Consider the following 20,698-nt stretch of genomic DNA (forward strand, 5'->3'; position numbering starts at 1 on the left):
GGCAGATAGAACTCCTTGGGATTTCAATACAGAAAAGGCACTGTGTTGCCAGCTCACTACAGGAAGTAACAAGCTTACTGAGTTTCTGGCAGCATTAACATGTAAGGGGTTATTCACAAAGCTGCCGAAGGCAGCCGAGTGAATAACCCAGACGTAGTGAAGTGAGCCGAATGCTGTTCGGCTATTCACTTCGGGCTTGTACAGCTGATTTCAGCCGTACATCGGGTAATATCAGCCGTACATCGGTTGCCTTCGGAGTTCGACTCAGGAGTTCGATTCAGCTGATCCAACATCTGGATCGGCTGATCCGAAGCTCCGGCAGCTCACTCGCTGCCATTTGCCCTTATTCTCATAGAGGCCAAATGGCAGCAGTGACAGCTAGCTCCGCCCAACTGTTTCCTATTGCCCAGCATATGCTAGAGTCTTCTAGCAGGTCCCGGCCAATGAATAACAACTGGGCGGAGCAGGCTGTGACGTCACAGCCGGCTCCGTCCAGTTGTTATTGTTTAATGACAGATCAGCATCCCCAGGTCATTTGGGGACGCTGATCTGTCATTACAACTGGGCGGAGTCAGCCGTGAGATCACGGCTGACTCCGCCCAGCTGTCATTTGCGGGGCGAACGGCTGGCCCTCGGCAGGCCGTTCTCCACGCTTCGGCTGTCACTTCGGCTCAGTCCAGCCAAAGCATATGCCTTCGGCTCGGCTGAGCCGATTGGCCACCTTATTGTGAATAGCCCGTACAGCAGCCCTTCGTTTCGACTGAACCGAAGAGCAGAGGCGGCCGAAGGATCACCAGTATTCTTTTGCACTCATCAAACATACAGTCATGGCAAAAAATATTGGCACCTCTGCATTTCTGTCAGATAATGCACCACTTTGCGCAGAAAACTGTTGCAATTACAAATATTTAGGCATTCTCGTGTTTATTTCTTTTGTTTGTATTGGTATGACACAAAAAAAGTTGAGAAAAAAAAGCCTAATCTGACAACTCCAAAAATGGACTGCACAAAATTATTGGCACCTTAAATAAACAATATGCCTCCATGCAGTGCAATTGAAGGACATGCTCACCAAGTCCTTGTCTTTTGCACTGTCCTTTCTTGCTGTAACCAAATTTCTGAATATTTATTATTTCCATATGCTATCACTTTGCTACCTCCCGGTGGACCCCTGAACTCTGATTATGATCAAAATACCTCCACCAACAAGTGTCTGAAACATGAGACTTTCGGAGCTTGGTTTGGCAAATGTTTATTAACCCAAGTAGGTATGCACAGGGTAAAGCAGACACTGATTTCAGCTCTCCACATTCTTTAATTTCAGCAGCTTGTGTACGTAGCCACTCCAGCTGCAGCCTTGACTGGAAGTTGTAGTTGTTATGCAGAAGATATTGTGAATGTACAGTTAAAGGCATAACGGTACTACAGACAGCAGAGTCTAAACAATGCAAGGTTTAAACGCCCTTGTGCCGCTTTTGACAGCTCTCAGAGCATGGGGTAAGAGGTTATATTTTCAAAGCTTCTTGATGTCCTCAGATATATTAATGTAGCCAATGCTTCAACAAAGTTTACATGAAAAAAGTGAGGTATCACTTTAAAAATGGTGTACTTTAAATGAAAATATTGAAAATAGAAAAAAAATAAAAATTCTGCGACTCTATATGTTTCAAGGCTGATCATCAGCAGAAACAAATTCCTTCATAGAAAGGACATAACCTTACTTATTTGCAATCTCTCCAGGGCCTGGGTGCCGTCTGTTGGCAGGTTTTGTATTGCATACTTTAGGTGAATATTATCTTACAAAATGATTCATTTTACTGGAATGAGATAGCTCGATCTTACAGGCAATAAACTAAGCATCGCCTTTTGTTGGCAATGGAGCAGAGTAGCTGGCCCTTGTATTACTGATAAGTAAAAATGGCAGTGATAGGATTGATTTAGCTCACTATTACTTTATATTAACTTAACCACTTTAGAATAATGCACAGTGTGACAAATGCAGATAAGTGGAATTTTAACCTAAAATCATCACTGACTGTCTGTTCAGGCCAGCTGGCAAATCTACTGTATAGTCTGCAATCACCTGTAGTGTACTGGTCTGTATTATAGATAATACAGTGTGAGAATGCGCTAGGAACTATCTTTGCGTTTCTTCAAACTTTCTTCAATATAAATGAACACACTAAACCACTTTAGGTCAGCAACACAACTTTCCAAATTACCTTTTGTTTTTAATCAAACTTACACTACTTTCTGCTGATTTTTGCATCAATGAAAAGCTGAAGTATACAAGACAAGAACAGTGACCTTGCCTTCCTGGCTAGATATTTCATTATACAGTAATCACTGTATAACAGTCAACACAGGAAATCCTAAGATGCCATAATACTGGCATCATCCCGAATTTGCATAGCTAGAAGAGAAGGCCATTAGGCAGCATATAAGGCCAGTCAATTATTGAACTCTACTTATTATTGCTGATATAGGCAGTAGATACACTAGTTAGCGCTACAGATCCTAAACAAATACATTTCTGTGGAAAGTACTATATAGCTAAGAAAAGCTTTCTGTTTAAGATATTGGTAGTTTCCTTACCACAGTGTATAGATAACCTACCTCCGGCTATTAGGTACCATGCCACAATTGGCAGGAACATTGACCATTTGTAGGAAAATTATTTTAGAGAGACAGAATTTCCCCATCACTATCCCCTCTTTCTTATATTGGGGAACCCAGCCTTGTCACCAGACTTGGAAGACCCCTGTTTCCAAGAACTTATACACTCTGGATTTTATAGAGCACATCATGTTATATTTAACCACAAATGGCAGGATCTGAAGACCACATATTCATACCTGGACTGCCTGGGATGTTGGTGCACAGTCCAACTTTCCCACTACCTGAGATCTCTGCCCATTGCTCAAGATTGCACTAGGGCACTCACTTTGTTTGAAAGTGAATGTGAGTAATTAGAAATTCTCAGACATACTGTCTTTATAATGTATCCATTAATTCCTTTTATATTTAACCACCAATGGCAGGATCTGTTGACCATAGATTCATACCTGGACTGCCTGGGATTTTGGTGTACAGTCCAACTTTCCCACTACCTGAGATCTCTGCCCATTGCTCAAGATTGCACTAGGGCACTCACTCTGTTTGAAAGTGAATGTGAGTAATTATAAAGTCTCAGACATACCGTCTTTATAATGTATCCATTACTTTCTGTCTAAAACCTAATTTCTAAGTGGGAACAGGACCTACAACACCAATGCATACAAGAAAAAAAAGAAGCTAATCTACTACATACACAAAAAACAAGAATCAGTTATTAAGATCCTTACCCACTGATGCATCACAGACTTCCTCATTACATTAGGCCCGGCCTTCTTTTCTCTTACATCAAAACACTATATCAAGAAAAGTGTATCCCACACCTGATTAATGCAACCAGAAGCTGTAATACTAAACTATGGAAACAACAACATGCCCCATCCAGCACATTATGGATAAATAAAGTAAATTAAATTAAACAAATCGAAGACCTTATGTCATCCAGTAAAGGAATTCATAACAAATTATGGTGGACCTGGTTCTATTGGATTGATTTCTCTTCCACTTCTGAGTATAAGGCCCTCTTACATGAGGACCTTCCATGAACATCTCACAACTGATACAACTCTACATGAAGGATGGCGATTCCAGATGGAGGAGAGGAACCTCCTTTCTCCTTACCACAGCTTCCCTCCTCCTTCCCCCGTCACCTTCCTTCCTGCTTTCTTGCTTTCTTCTGTGCTTTCCCCCACCTTGATCTTTCTCCTTACCCTCCTTACCATGTACTGCCCTACTATGAGATAAAATACCATCACCACCAAACCTAAACTCTCATAGAACGGAGACACCAAAGCAACAGTATTATAGTCCTGAATTTCCTATATTGCTATGTGCCTTTTTAATACATAAATAGGCACAATTGTGTGCTACACTGTATTGTATAATCTGAGACTATATGGATATACCTATATTGTCATATGCTTGCTATTGTGCTCCTGGTGTATGGCCTTAAAAGAGAACTATGGGGTAAACTTTTTATCCCATAGTTCTCTTTAGGGTCACAGGAGGACATATACTAACCTCTTCCCGTGACCCAAAGCTAAGTTTATAGCGGGATATTGCCTGCTATATACTGAGAGCGCCGAATTCGGGACGGATCCCGACAATACTGTTGAGATCCACCCAGCTGGCTGATTGACAGCGGGCTCTGCCTATCTAAAGGTAGAGCCAGCTGTGCCTGCCCCCTCCCCCGTCCATTCCCCCAGTCAGTGCTTGTAGGATCGAAGAGGGGAGGGGGGGAATCCCAGCAGGGAGTGGTGACTGACAGTCACAGCTCTCTGCAGGAAGATGATCCGGAAGTGAGCGAGCAACGGTATGTGTTCGCTCACTTCTCGATCAATAGAGCCGATGTGTGACAGTTTCATTGTCACACGTCGGCTCTAACTATGAAAATCACCAGTGGGGTCACAGACAGCAGTAAACACTTGAGAAAGGGTCTAACCTTTAATGTACACTGTAAGGGATTTCTAAAGAGAAAGAGCCACGGAAGTTGTTTTCTTTCAGACTCCCTTTCTCCCTTTGACAGCGGGCTCTGCCTATCTAAAGGTAGAGCCAGCTGTGCCTGCCCCCTCCCCCGTCCATTCCCCCAGTCAGTGCTTGTAGGATCGAAGAGGGGAGGGGGGAATCCCAGCAGGGAGTGGTGACTGACAGTCACAGCTCTCTGCAGGAAGATGATCCGGAAGTGAGCGAGCAACGGTATGTTTTCGCTCACTTCCTGTTCTATAGAGCCGACGTGTGACAGTTTCACACATCACATTGTCACACATCGGCTCTAAAGATGGGGATGAATGTAAATCACTCACCTCATAGATCTTCTTTAACTTTCATAAATAAAAGGTTTGCAAAAAAAATATTAGTTGTTAGAATTTCAAAGTAAAAACATACATTTAATGCTAAATGTAATGCATATTTTTTAGATAAACATGTAAAAGAGATCAGCTCGATGTAAATATATTGTTGAATATATATTCTGTTATATATACTTTGTACTTATATATGTACATAGGTTGTTTCTCAAGTCGTCTATCAGCAACAGGTACCGGAAAGTTGGTTATAAAATAATGGCCAGGTGGTATAGAAGCCCGTATAGGCTTCGTAAGATCTTGTCTGAGACTTCTGATTCCTGCTGGCATTATGGCTCCTGTCCGGCTGACATGCTCCATGTGTTTTGGTCTTGTCCACTACTCGCAAACTTTGTAATCAGGTCAGAGATATTATGCAAATATTTACGGACCGCCAGATCCCACTAGACCCTGCTTTTCCTACACCACCACAATAACCGTTCTCTGAAGAGCTATAAACGCTCTATCCTTGTTCATTTGGTGAACGCGGCTAGGGCCTGTGTCCCTTTTATGTGGAAACAGTCCCCCCGCCCCCCACTGTTTGACAATGGATTAAGCGGGTTAATGGCATTAAACACATGTAGGATCTCACTAGTTCTCTAAGTGGAAATGTGGATAGATTCTCTACTACCTGGTTCTATTGGTTAGTTCCTGGAGTCTGATGAATGCAAGCAGTTGATTGGATCTGATAGTTTGGAGTCTAGCTAAGAAAACTTTTCCTTCCCCGTTTTCCTTTTTCTTCTTCTGCTCCTCCCCTTTTTCTTTCTTTTCTCTTTCTTTTTCTCACTTACTGTCACTTCACTGGTCTTCACCTGGAGTGCATTAGTTTGTTACTCCTTATACATATCTCCTATACTGCAGATTGCAATTTATACGTTGTTGATTCCATTGGTGCTACTCTACTGGCTTCTCTGCTACCCGTCTTCCAGTTGGATATGAGGACAACTTACAATCTGCATGTTACTTTTGCTACAGTGCAAACTGTTTTTGATGCACAAGAGATTTGATCTTAATGTACACTGCCCTGTCGGCACTTCTTCTTTTGCTACATATTTACCTATTTTTCCTGATATTTATTTTATGATTGTTGTATTTTTGACTTCTTTTGCCTGTATGTTCTTAATTGTAAAAATTGTTTAATAAAAATGGAATTTATAAAAAAAATTATATGCACATAGGGGCAGCCATATTTGCTAATCACATATGCAGCTCTGTTTTTTGGCTCTGATTTATTGTTTATAGGGACACTTATGGTTTTCAGTCAGTTTTCTTTAATTTATTGTTAAGATTATACAGTTCTAAACTGACATTTTATATATTATTTTAGTTTTACTACTTAAAAGGGAAATATGGGGCAACCTTTTTATCCCACAGTTCTCTTTAGGGTCACGAAGGACATATAGTACCTTTCTCCCGTGACCCAAAGCTTAGTATGTAGCTCGCTATACACTGAGACCGCCTCAGCCAGGGCGGATCCTGACAATACTGTCGAGATCCACCGCTCTGGCTGATTGACAGCAGGCTCTGCCTATTTATTGGCAGAGCCAGCTGTGCCCGCCCCTTCCCCGTCCATTCCTCTAGTCAGCGCTGGAGGATCGGAGAGGGAAGGGAGGAATCCCTGCGTGGAGTGGTGACTGACAGTCACCGCTCTCTGCAGGGAGATGATCGGAAAGTGAGCGAGCAACGGTATGTGTTCGCTCACTTCCCGATCAATAGAGCCGATGTGTGACAGTTTCATTGTCACACGTCGGCTCTAACTATGAAAATCACTCACCTCATACTTCTCCTTTAAATAAAATCTTTATTTTATAAATAAACATTTAATACAGTGTGAACCCGTGACACCATGGCATGCCATAAAGGATTAAATTGTATGCACAGCCCACAAAAGTTTTTTAGATTTAGATAGGGGGTTAAACCCTTCCCTACTCTATCAGGTTTTCTCTTTTCTCTTTGCTTCCTGTCCTGGAAATGCAAAAGGAAGTGAAAGTAAATCTCTCTAAAATGAATTAAGTTCCCACCTGAGAGAGTTGTCATCGGAACAAATGTCTCCATTTGAGGATTTTCCCTCTAGGAACAACTTTACTCTGGTGACAACTTAAAATCTTTGGATTTGCCCTAATTTTTTATCTCAGGAACAATGGTCGCCAGTACAAATAGAGGAGGAATCTCACCAGTGGGGTCACAGACAGCAGTAAACACTTGAGAAAGGGTCTAACCTTTAATGTACACTGTAAGGGATTTCTAAAGAGAAAGAGCCACGGAAGTTGTTTTCTTTCAGACTCCCTTTCTCTAACTTGAACTTAATGAACCTCATATAAGCAGAATAATTAGCGTCTTTCTTTTTTGCAGTTGTGTGTTAACTTGAGCTACTGATCTCTGTAAACAACAGGCAGCTAAGAAAAGACAAGTAAACTTGTATAGAGAAACAAAGTGCCCAATCAAATTTGGTCCAAATACTAACAAATTTAGGTAGCGCTTGTGTAAGGGTTCCCCGCTGACTGAGCATGCGCCAAGCGTACGTTCTCGTAATATCCGGGGCCGCGCTGTTCGGGCGCGGACGCTATCGACCTCTATGCCCGACGCTATGACTCACTGCAGCTCGACCTCCGACCCAGGAAATGCCCCGCACTGGTCCACAGGAAATGACTCACTACAGTGATTACTTCCCCTATATAAGCTTGGCCTCAGCACCACCATGTTGCTGGTTTATTGTCAGCTATCTCCTGTGCTCTTGTTATCTTTTGCTTGACTCCTTGTGACCCGGATTTCCCTGACGACTCCTGTTTGCTGCCTGCCCTTGACCTTGGAACTGCTCATTGGACTACGTTTTTGCCTGATTGCTCATGTGGAACTGACCTCGGCTTGTTTACCTGGACTACGGCTTGCATGGTGTTCAACACCACTGGCACTCCTGCCACTTGCTGCCCTTCTGGTCTCTGCTCTCATCCCCAGAGTCCAAATGACACAAGGTTCAAGGGAAGCCTCCTCTCACATACGGTCTCCAATCAGGTACGTGACAGCTTGAACATATGTATTAGGAATTTTAAGGGACAATTCACACCAGATGCATTGAAGCTGAGTTGACTGTTGTTTCCAGTGCAGCCCCAATGCAAGACAAGACAATTTGCCTTGTCACAGATGGGCTCGGTTCACACCATTGCATTGCGATGTTAACACGGTGGTGTGCGCTGAAATAAATACAGCATGCTGCACTTTTTTCAGTGCAGCGGGATGCAACATGGTACAACCATCTGACACCCCGCTGTGCCTGTAGAACTGAATGAAATGTCACTTATGACATTTCAATAAAATTCTACCAGAAACAAAGTGGGCTCAGCACTTTGGCACTGTGCCGGGGCATCACACACCAGATGCTGAGATTAGCGCAGCGTCTGGTGAGAATGGGCCCTGAAAGTGATAGGATTTTATATTTTGAAACACTGGTACTTATGCAATGTTGTGCTGCAAGGCTGGCATGAAAACACCCCTCATTTTCATAAAGTGTACATGTGGGGATAAGAAAAAAATTGTTACTGAAATAGGCAGCTACCCAACAGTTCAGCGCTTACTCTGATCCACCATAATGTGTTTAGATATCTCATCATATAGGGCTGCAACCAACTAATCGATTAATCAATAATGAGAATAGTTGTCAACTATTCTCATTATCGATTAGTTGGTTGGATCCCCTAGTTCTCTCCTCCACATAGGGAGGAGGGCACAGAAAGCAGTGGGCGGGTGCAATAGCCAGTCTGCTATTGGCTATTGCATTTTGAAATGGCCAATAGCAGACATACTATTGCACCAGCCCACTAACTGCTGTATTTACATTCAGCTGCCGCCTGCAGAATCTTGCCACTGGCAGCTGTCATTCCCTGGCTGAAGCTATTCAAGAGCCATTTGCATACAATACAATTATTATTTTTTAAATTATAAAAGGTGGGGGAAAAAGTAATTTTCAGTTTCTGCCTGAAAAATTCTGCTGTGGGAGGTGCATTGCAGTGCCATTCATTTCAATGGCACCCCAAACGTGCCTGCCACCCACAATGTGATCACCCGCACTGGAACGCACAGTACCTCAATGCCATGTGTTCCAGTGCAGTGCAACTGGAAAAAAATTGTGCATGCATTTTATTCTGAAGTAAACTTTACGTTTGTAACACTCCATTTGTATATTTTATTGTAAATTAGGGATAGTATTTATTTATTTATTTTTATCCCATTAATCGATTATTTGAAGAAATTGGCCAACTAATTGATTATGAATATAATCATTACTTGCTGTTCTACCATAATTCATGGGTACTTTTCAATGCAAATACTGACTAGCTTCCATGGTTGTTGCCTTTAGCCTGCTTCTTAAGGTCTCATACACCTTATTATTGGCCCATCATTAGAATGCATGAGGCAGGAAGGGCAAGGCCAAGCGACCAAGGAATATGCTTGCTCAGATACTGGGTGTTGAATTGTAGAATAAGGGTGAGGGAAGTTGTTCTGAGGAAGTAGTGGAATAAGAAAGAGCTACAAGGTAATAATAGAACCTAAATCCAAAGCTACAGCTGACAGCTATCCCTTGCAGATGTTAACTTACTATGTAATGTTTCTTACATGCTAGCACTAAGGGGTCATTCCTTCATGAACTGCTAATTAATTAAAAAGTTAATGCTGATATACTGATTTCCTCCTTCCTACTCAACTCAATTCAGAAAACACTAGATCTGTGTTTAGAGTTCCCCTAGACAGATTTTTTTTAAAAACTAAAATGTGAGACACACCTTTAATGATGCTGCTGGAATATACAGCAGTCTCATGATGTTACGGGCTTCGTTTTTCTCCCATCAAGTAAGCTATTTACTCTTTGATCCATGGCTGATATGTGTTCATATGCAGCATTTCATTGATGACACATAGTACTTTCCTATACTGATTATACTGTATATGATAACTAACATCTGCACATTTTTTTCTATGTTTTTTGGCGGGATTATGACGTCATTGTGACGTCAGAAGGTATGTTTATTGGTGTTTTGTGCAACTGTCTGTCTATTTATACCTAGATGTGATCACTGTACAATTGTCAATGCTAAAGCCTGATGAAGGGACCCTGTGCGGTCCCGAAAGCGCTTGTTGGTCATATGACAAAAAAACGTCAGTAAATGAAGCTTTTGTTATCCTAAAAGGACTGGTGTGCTGGTGACATTTCTACAATTTTACACCTTTAATGATGGTCACACCAAAAACACTCAATTTTTTTCAACCTAATTTCTGGCTTTCTGGCAGGTTTCCAGCACAAAATTGCCAAACAGATCATGTCCACCTACCATAAATTGTTTCTATCAAGCCTGTAAAATAATGAGGTTGTCTTCTGTACTGTGGTTCTTTTGATTGAAAACTAACTAAAAAGTGCCATGTGTATGACCAGTATAAATGATACAAATGATACAAGGGTCATCCTTACAATTTGTGGATGATACTCATTAGAGCTAAGTCCTCACCTATGTCATTTCGAGGAGGGAGGTCTTCATCCTCACAGCTTGGATATCTTTCTTTGCGGTCAAGTAGAAGGTAATAAATCATCTTTTCCTGGTTTTCACTGCAAAATATGTTTCAAGTCAGTATATAGAAATAATATTTTATTGTATTAATCACAACATCAGCTTAATGGCTTTATGAAGTAGTAAAAAAATAAATCCTCGCTCCATTTTAGGTCTTTGGATAGATGAAGAGGAGCACTGGCACAACTACCAGGGTCGAAGCGGTCGCAATTGCCACCGGGCCCGGGCGTTCCGCAACTTGGGGGGGCCCAGCAACGAAGAACCGCCCCCCCGCGATCGCGCCGCTCCTTCCCTGCCGCACACCCACCCGCAGCATGTACGGGCGGCTGTGCGACAGGGCTGGAGAGGCTGTCACTGGTCCCGGACAATGAGCTGGTCCCGCCTCCTAGGGGTGGAGCTAAGATGACCCTCTCCACTTAGCTCCGCCCCCTGGCTGCCAAGACGAGGAAGAGGGCCATGGGCCTGCAGGAGATGGAAGGTAAGTCTGGAGTGGGAGGGGGCGCGGGGAAGAGTGAGAGAGTGTGTGTGTGTTGCTGGGACTTGTAGTCCCGCATTGCTGGTGGTAGTCTGCATTGCTGTATGATGATTATACAGCAATGCACAATAGCACCAACTATGTAGGACTACAAGTCCAAGCAATGCATTGTAGTGGGGGGGGATGCTTGTGGTATTCTGCATAGCTAACTTTTATTATAATGTACAATATTGCTGGGACTTGTAGTCCCGCATAGCTGGTAATATTCTGTATTGCTGTATGATGATTATACAGCAATGCAGAATAGCTACAACTATGTGGGACTACAAGTCCCAGCAATGCATTATATTTTTAAGTAGGGATACACCACTGTTAATATGGGCATTTTCACAAGTACTCATACCCGTGAAAATGCCCCGATACTAAAGGCAGATACCGGTGTTTTGTCGAGAACGCCGATGTAGTCGAATTTGCTGACCTCAGCATCTGCGCTTGCGCACAGACAAGTTTTATCGAGGAAACCAGGATTTATTCACAAAGTATTTTGTTTAAATCGTTAATTGTGACCGTTAATAATATTCCATCCTTCTTTTACTGCCATGGGCGGCATATTATTAACGGTCACAATTAACCATTACAAACAAATACTTTGTAAATAAATGCCGGTTTCCTCGTTAATCCCGTCTGTACGTAAGCGCAGATACTGGGTCAGGGTTCTCGACAGAACGCCGTCACTGAAATTTTAAGCAAGCGGCTGCCTGAGGTCCCGCGCTTGCTTTTAACCATGCGGTGCCATGGCGGTGGGGGGGGGGCCTTCATGGTTTCTTGCACCGGGGGGCCCTGTAGGTTCTAGTTACGCCTCTGTAGAGTAGAGACCATTAGTGAATATGTCCTTGTCTGTTTTAAATATATTGGTAAACACACCTTCATCCTGGGTCTTAGCCATTGATACATGAATTTCTGAAGCCGGCCACACACCAGCAGAATTTCGTTAGACATTTTTCATTTTTGGAACATTTGTTAGATTTTTAAAAGGTTAGTGGGGGTCTAATCGGCGTTCACTTTTTACCCTAGTGATGAGGAAAATCGAAGGAGCAGGATGGAAATGTTGTTTTAGTTTCTTATCTGAATTAATGTAATTCTAACTGTGAATGTGATTTTCATTTATATGAAAAATCATACATGTTGTAATGCCCACAGAAGAGACTTGTTTAATATTACCAGATTCCATTTAAGTAGCAGGTCTGGATGAAATATTCTCAGGTGTTTTGAAGGAAATTAGTTGATTCAATGATGGCAAGATTAAATGTTCTGACAAACGATTTCAAATGCTCGTACCAAATTCTAACAGTGTATGGCAAACTTTATGGACATGTCAGGTGAGTTCACAAACTTATGTCATTATAACATTCTCTCAAATGCACCTCTCTATATAGATAATATTTTGGACTTTTACAATGACAAATGAGGCAAGGGCCTGGTCAGTATTAACCCCTGGTCAACAGCAGATAATTTTGAGTTTATGCATGCTTTTGATCTGTGTTCATCAAATAGAATCTAATAGAAACTGAATATTAATTGAACCAACAAACACCAAAGTATATGCAATTGCTGCAAACACTAAGGAGACCAGCTTATCATCTTACAATCAATATAAGTTTTTTATGTAGACTGTAAGATTTCCTTCTAAGATCCACTAGGTGCACAAATCTAGCTAAACCCTGTTCAGGAATTAGTAAATAACCAATGAAACTTGGGTACAGACATCAAACCAGGCATACAAATCTTAACATGGGGACATTATATGGAGATTCTTCAGTTACAGAAACATATTCAGAGAGGCAGCACAAAGAACAATAACCCAAAGCATCCATTCAGTTTTTCATATCTACATCTGTGGAAGATGCATTCTGATTACAAGGGGTAGAACGCTTTGAACAATACTTGTTGTCTGAATGAGCTGGCTGCATATAAAGAGGCATCTATGTATATGTTCTATTCTCAGCACTCTGTCTTGCCTACCGCTGCACTAAATCCTCTCATGATGCAAAATTTCTAAAGAAAAACACCAGGCAAACAGCTAAATACACTGTTGAAATATATAAAAGTTTGCTGTTTTATCTGCCAAAGGATTGTTAATTCTGTTCAGCTAATCTTGTAACTTACATTTTCTACACTGAAAAGACAGACAGGTGACACATACAGTTCCTGATTAAGCAAGTAATCCTCCTTCTTAAGCAGTGCAGCTTCCTGTGTCGCTCCTCTGACTCCAGCCTCGTCCTTGGACAGTGGATACGTATTGTTTACTAGATATAGGGCATGATACGCCATCACATCAGGTGCCTTTGGTGGAAGGATCAAGCTGGCTGGACAACTGTATGATGGAAGCGAGCTTGTTTCAGGCAGAGCAGGTAATGCTCTATTTCAGACCTTTGCCATGGGGCATTATATGTTATGCAATGCACATGGTGCTTTTTGCACATTCTTAAAATTAGTTTCTATTTTTAATCCTTCATTTAAAAAAAACTGTATTACATTATGGAATTGTCTCTGTTTGTGAATCATGAACTGTGGAAATCCCCTGTTGTAGATGAATCCCTGAAAGTCACAGATCCGATTTTGGAAATACCATAGTCAAATATTATTGCACTTTTGACCATCTGTAATTAAAGGTCCAACAGCCAATAGCGCCTTTGACAACCAGCGACACTGACAATGGGTGGAGCCTGGTGGGGATGCTGAGGGACTAGTTCACCATTAGGTCCGCTCTGCTACTAATTGACAACAGGCAGTGGGAAGATTTCATAGCCAATAGTAGACTGTCTATTGGCTATGGAATCCATCCACTGCCTGCTGTCAGTCACGAGTGAGACAGACCGGTTAGAGCACTAGTCTCTCAGAGTTCCCCATCAGGCTCTGCTCACTGTCAGCATAATTGACTGCTAAGAGGCTGTTGGTTATGCAGCAGATAGCATCTTAGCAACCAGTGACTCATTCCCATCCCCTCTTTCGGTAATAGCTCACAATTTTGGATTTTTCCTCACTTTCAGTCCTAATAACAACGGGCACTAGCACAAATAGAGAGGGTGAAACACAAACACAAACCGCAGCAAAAACCTGACAAGGATACTAATCTTTCCAAAACTAAGATACACCCATTTGACAGTTCCACTTCAAGCCAGACAAGCCCTTGTCCACCCAGTTATTGTACAGAAGTTATTGTTATTACTGTTATTGTTCAGAAGTGTAGAAAAGGAATTCATTTAGTTCTAATTGACTCTTGAATCTGCTACAGACTGTAAGATTAATTGGCGTGAAAAGAGATCATATCTCAGAAATCACTAAGTTTGCTATTCTATTGTATGAAATAATTGCACTGCTTAATCTTTGCCCAGTAAACATTAACTTCATTGACATTGCCTACTCTGCGGGCAGCGATCTGAAGCTGCTGTCCCATCATTATCACCTCATACGTACAGTTCTGCGTATTTAAATTTAATGGGCCTTGTGTTTAATGTGCTTTTCAAGGAGAACTCCTCTCAGATGAATAAAGGGAATAAAGAGGGTAAGGTGAAGCTAGCATGTTAATATCAATTAGCTCTGTGCCTTATTTTCGGTGATCTGAGGTCTAAGTCCCATGCTGTGGTTCTCTGGTCCTAGTCGTTGGATGTACAAAGGATTTAGCTATCCCTGTGCTCAAAAAGGTCAGTACATTTTTATGTCTGCTGGTCTCTCTTGCTTAGGATCTGTGGCCTTACATTCCATACTGTACAAAATCAAGCAGTTCTGACCTTGCATTCATATCCATTATCATTTGTTATAAGTTGTGTGAGTCTCTAGATGGCTTATTGAAGATTACATGAAAAGTATTAACATCTTCCCTCATTTCTGAATTTTTAAAATGGTATGAATATACATGTACCTTATCTTTAGACTTTTTTTCTTTAAGGCAAAATAATACTGGTGATATTAATAATAATGCTAAATTATTAATTCTAGTTGAAAAGAATAGAGATAAGATCAAACATAACGGGACTCTGATTCCATATTTGTAGTTCCCTTTTCATGTATATATTAGGTGATTAGTATGCAAATTCTTGCTATACTAGTTTTCATGGTTTAAATGAGTGCTACACATATTCCTTGTATTGCTGATAATTATAAAACCGAATTTGCCATATTACAACTATTATTCTTTTTGAGTTGACCAACAATATAAAGTAAGATAGTGATAGGTGTTTAACATATAGGAGCTAGTACAGCACAGAGAGGGCCTGTGTGGATGGGCTATTGTTCATGTTAGATTTGCATCTCTTTACTTAAAATCTTTCTTAGAAGGAGGTCAAATAGGTTAGAAAAGGATCAAATGCACCAGTCAAAATCTAACTGATCTCAGAAATATCCCAAATTAATCTCAAATGCAAGCTGAATGCAGCTTATAGCATGCTGCATTTGCCTATCTACACAAACCCTAAGGATGGCAAGGCTAAAATAATCACTTATGTTGGAAAATACATTAAAAGGAAGCAAACTCAACCCTTAAAGGAATATTTTACTTTACCTGTTATCCCAAACTTCAGCCTATTAATAGTTAAAGGATAAAGATGTTAGTTGCTGTTGGATTCAAGCTTTAATGCTATGACTCACCTTAAATGAACCCCCATTGTATTTTGCTGGTGGGTGAGCTTAGGACATCGTGCTTCGTGTTTAGAGACCTGCCTGGCCTCACTTCCCTAGCATTTAAACAGCTTCCATTGAGTAGACAGGACACACATTTTACTGATGCTGTCAATGACCTCTCACAGACTGATAATCAGTATGCTAAATCAGAGAAAACTTTAAAGCTTTAGAATACATTGGGGGGCATTTGTCAATCTGGTCACATCATCAGGCTCTTTTAAACTGTCACATCCCTGATTTCTAGTGCATATAGCGACAGGTTTATAATACTAGTTTATGTTTCATTCCTAAATGCCTTTGTAAGGAGAATTGTCTCAAAATTGTCGCAAACTTGCAGGGAGTCTCCTGAAGGACACCTGAATAGCCCTGAAGTGCTTAGCTGACTTGAGGATTTGAAGCTGAATTATCTTTGCACTACCTTAAGTAGTGCTCAGGAGCACTTCTAGAATGTGCAACAATTTGGAGGTCTTTTAATGTCACAAATGCTGGATGCAAATGCCATGCAATTGAGAAATTATGCAAAATGCTACAAAACATGTGCAGTGAGTCATTAATATGAGAGATAAAATGCTGTGGTTAGTTATCATGAGATTTTGGTCTTTGTGACTAAAAATCTTGTTGCACACATGTTTATAAATAACCCCCATTATGTTTCCAAACAAATTAAGTCACATGGGACAAAGGTAACAGATGAGGAGGCTACAGATTACATTAACATATACAGTAGCTTCAGCAAATTGTTCTATGGTTCCTTGTAAGTTACATAAGTATGTAAAACCAAAACTTTGATGTTATTTATAGATTGAGTACAGAAGGATTAAAGCCCTTATCTGGTTATTTTTTGATCCCTGTGTCCCATTGAGGAGATTTCCCTTTATCCTCTGTCCTGCAGACACAACAGGAAATAAAGGGTATTCCTATGCTACCAGTGTAGGTTCTTCTCTCAGCTCTTGCTCTGGTGACAACTCTTAGGGGATCACTTATAAAAGTTCTGTGCGGCTATGCCCCTAGATGGACACTAGTTGAGTTGTAGGTAAACCCTACTGGGCTAAATCAGCTACTGAAGTCTTCAAATGTCTTGGAAACTCCAGCAGTGTCTCTTTGAGTTTTAAGAGAATACTATTAATGATATGAAACTGCCAGATGGTTTAAATTTTCAATATCTACTAGAACTGAAATATCAGTTTAACTCATGGCTCGGGTATCAGATATGTTTCTTAGCCCATTCCCCAGCTCCTTTTGGTTTTTTTAATCAACATATATGCTATATTAGCACACTTTTGTATTTATTCATTTTATAAAACAGGAATATCCATACAAAAATATTGCAAATACTCAGCAAAACCATAGAAGTCAATGCACATAGTGTCAATGCAAATAATAGGCAATAACTCTAAAGCATAGATCCTATTACTTTTCAAGTTTTGTAAACAATACACAGCAATAGACAGGAAAAGCAACAAAGAAGAGGAGTAGAAGTAACTAGAGATATGCGCGGTCCTTCCGTCTCCAGCTGAAGGCTGTGACATAACTGTAAACCATACAGGAGATAGGTGCAGTATACATATCTACATGGCACGCCCGAGACCAGCCATATCCTTGGGTTAATCCGTATACCACCACGCGGGCATTCTAGTAGGGGAGTATTACATAATGACAGGCGATGGCAGACATCCGAGAGTACTTGGAAACAAGCTAGGGATAGAATATTGCAACATCCAAATATGAGGCACCTATGTCAACCAAGCATCTGAGGAAGTAGGGTCAGAGCAGACAACATGAGACAAGGGTTAGAAAGGCAGGCAAGAGCAGAGGTAAAGACAAAGAGAGGGGGTAGAAGAGAGAGCTCACTGCCAGCGGGCCACCGACCTTTGAGCACTCAGGACACCTGAGGGCCGGCAGGTGCCTCTGATGTGAGACACGCCTGATATTCCGGAGAGAAGAACTCCGTCCAAGGGGACCATGTTTTGCAGAAGGTGTTGTGTGTCCCCATGGAAGACGTAGTCAAGTCCTCCATTCTCTAAATCTTGTTAACCATACTCAGCCACATGCCCATCGTTGGGGGCCAAGTGTCCCGCCACAACACCGGAATGCAGGCTTTCGCCGCATTAAGAATATGTGGTAGTACAGATCTCAAATAGGACCGTTTAGGTATCATATTATGGTGCAAAAGGAAGAGCGCCGGGGTCAGTGGGACAGGTTGGTCAGTAAATTTGTGCAGTAGCGACCTGACCTCCCTCCAAAATCCCTGGATTCCTGGGCACGACCAAAACACATGGAGCATGGTACCCCCGGCCTGGCCACATCTCCAGCAGACAGGAGGTAGCTCTGGCATAAGTCTGTGAAGGGCAGCAGGGGTCCTATACCAACGTGTAAGAATCTTATAGTTGGACTCCTGAACCCTGGTGCATCTGGATGTTTTGTGAGCAAAGTAAATAATTTTTTCCTTTTGTTCTGGAGTAAACTGGATCCCCAGGCCATGTTACCATCTATCAAAATACGGGTGATAAGCACACTTTTTAAATGAAGATTTTGTGTGTTTTCATTTTGACTGTAAGGTATCTATACCGTTCTTTACTGATCCCATTTCAGAGGCACTGAGCCTTTGAGCTTGGGTGGAATCTAAATTCATCTTTTTTTTTCAGATTCACATAACTATCTGGTATATATCATTCATTCATCATATCAATCTACAACATTCTGTTTCCTCCCCCATGAATACTTACTCTTCATTCTGAAGTTCCTGTTTTAGTTTGTTTTTATCCCTGAAGCATCCCAGGGAATGCATGCTGTCCAGGACATCTGGGTCAAACTCACTTACTGAGTGAATCCTTCTGATGGACACTTTTCGGGGCGTGGGTTGTTCAGGCTCAGGTTCATTTTTGCCACCCCTGCGGACAAAATATTAGACAGTCATGAGGCTCAAGGCAGGTGACAACCAATTCAATCAATACAATTAATACTGTGCAAAACAAGCATAATCAGACTTCAAATATATCAACAATGAAAAACTGAAAAAAAAATGAACTTGAAGGCTGCCACTGCTGAAAATTGTAGTGGCAGTACTTTTTCAGTCCTTAGCTTAGTGAATGAAATGAAGCTCTGTTCACTTCATTCATCCAATCATGTGCAAGCAAAAATGTTTTGTTTTTTTTTAAACTTTCCTTGCACATGATCAGGAATTCTTTGCAAAGTGAATTTTCAACATGTTCACTAAGCTAAGAGAAAATTCCCTTGCAAAGTGAACAGCCTGTTTCCCTTTAGCAAATCAACCTCAGTGACTCAAAGTATGACATTTATTACATCAACAGACAGAGAAGGCAGCCAGCATTTCCAGAAAGTCCAGTCAGCAATGGTATCTGTATGTGTTCCTCAAAGAACAGATTTCCTTTTTTACTTAGGCTGTTGACCTCACTTTGCATTCAGTCACCATGCATTTTGCGGATCAGTGACTCAAAAAAAAATTGAGACCGCACACGGCAGAGCAACCAGTATTACAAGGAGGTCAGCAATGGCAGTCCCTTTTTTTTCATGACATGCTATTATGGTGGCTTACACTATATGATTAGTACCAGATGTAACAATACATGGGGAAGTCAAACCAATCTGGAAAATTTGAGCATATTGTTCATACAGAAATATGTGGATGGCATCATCACAGTAGCTTTCTCTAAGCAAAAACAGTATGTGGCAACCTCAAAAATTGGCACGTTTACAAAACACATTTGGTTTTGTATGGGCATCTATAAAGCCCAACTCTTTTTGAAAGGTTTTTATCTCTGTCTATAAATTTCTTGGGGTAAAAGTTACCTCACTTCCTGTCCCTCAAACAGCTTGTTGTAGTAGCACAAGAAATAAGAGAAGTTGTCACTAGGGCAAGAAGACATATTAACCTGATAAAGGTTTCCTCTCACTTGGTCACAGACCACAGTAAAAAGCGGACAGACTATTAGATCTGTGACCTTGCTTAAGGCGGATTGCATATACACATTGTCCATTGTAGATTAATTTGAGCCTTGAACATACAGCTGTCAAAATAGAGCCATTGCTATGTTCCTGACTGTTGCTCAGTGCTCACCTATAGAGCTAATGAAGAGCAGGTGAGTACAATTATACAAATATGACCATAATGCAAAACAGAGAGTCATGTGGTATGTAAATTGCATTATGATATACACAATAAAGTAAAAAATAAGAATTTCTTAAATTTGTCCATGCCATCAGAAAAATATCAGTATGTCACACAGGGATATGATAAAACATATGTACATTTGCATTTTTTTCTGCCAACGGCAAAGTGAGAGAAGATATCTTCCCTAATGGCATACAGTGCTGATGCAGGAATCTAACAACACACTGCGGCCTTTGACTCAAGAGTGTAATAATAATCAGGCCCAACTCTGATGAGTATGTAAATTCTCATTTGCATTATGCATGCAAATTTTGTTCCTCCATCAAATCCATATTTACTTGATTATTACTATGTGCATTTATTAAATCAGTTCTTTAATAGCTCCACAAAACTGCTTTTTTCTGTGTTTTTTTCACCAATGCAGTACAAAGAGCAGAGTTGTTTTGGTTGGACTGCACAGCTGCCTAGATTTCACAGATGGAGACACTGCCAGAGTGGAGCAAGAAAATGCAGCTTTACATTTTGGGGCCAGGTGATATTTTGCCATATCATTTGTGAAATAAATGTATGTCTTTTCATTTGACATACACTACAATATGTCTGCCTTTCACCCCCTCACCCATAAGAATACATTTAATGTATGATGTTCATGGCTGATTTGTACTGCAGAATTATGCCCACACACGACAAGAAAAAGTCTTGAAGGGGGTGAAAGTCTACAGTGCAAAGTAACCAAAAATGCTGTATTGCTCTATTTAAACTGTGCTGGGTGCAGAAAAGCATCCAACATAGTGTGTTTGTGTTGAAGTGATACTAAAGTGAATATGCTAATGAAATCACTTACAATTGCTGCTTCTTGATGTTTAACTACCTCCGGGCCGGCCGTAGTAGAAAAACG

General features: G+C 41.0%; 1 protein-coding gene across 5 annotated transcripts in view; it reads right to left on the reverse strand.

The window, feature by feature from the left end:
* Nucleotides 1-20,698, reverse strand: part of LOC108795146 (serine/threonine-protein kinase BRSK2-like) — a 300,262-nt gene that overhangs the window by 15,361 nt on the left and 264,203 nt on the right. For all 5 annotated transcript variants that reach the window (XM_018566342.1, XM_018566341.1, XM_018566339.1 and 2 more), the window contains 2 exons: nt 18,395-18,559; nt 10,454-10,551 (listed from right to left, as the gene is read on the reverse strand). In XM_018566342.1, coding sequence (XP_018421844.1) covers nt 10,454-10,551; nt 18,395-18,559 — 263 coding nt within the window. The remainder of the gene's footprint in view (nt 1-10,453; nt 10,552-18,394; nt 18,560-20,698) is intronic.

Source organism: Nanorana parkeri, unplaced genomic scaffold, assembly GCF_000935625.1.
Source record: "Nanorana parkeri isolate BGI_ZX_2015 unplaced genomic scaffold, ASM93562v1 scaffold939, whole genome shotgun sequence".
NCBI lineage: Eukaryota > Metazoa > Chordata > Amphibia > Anura > Dicroglossidae > Nanorana > Nanorana parkeri.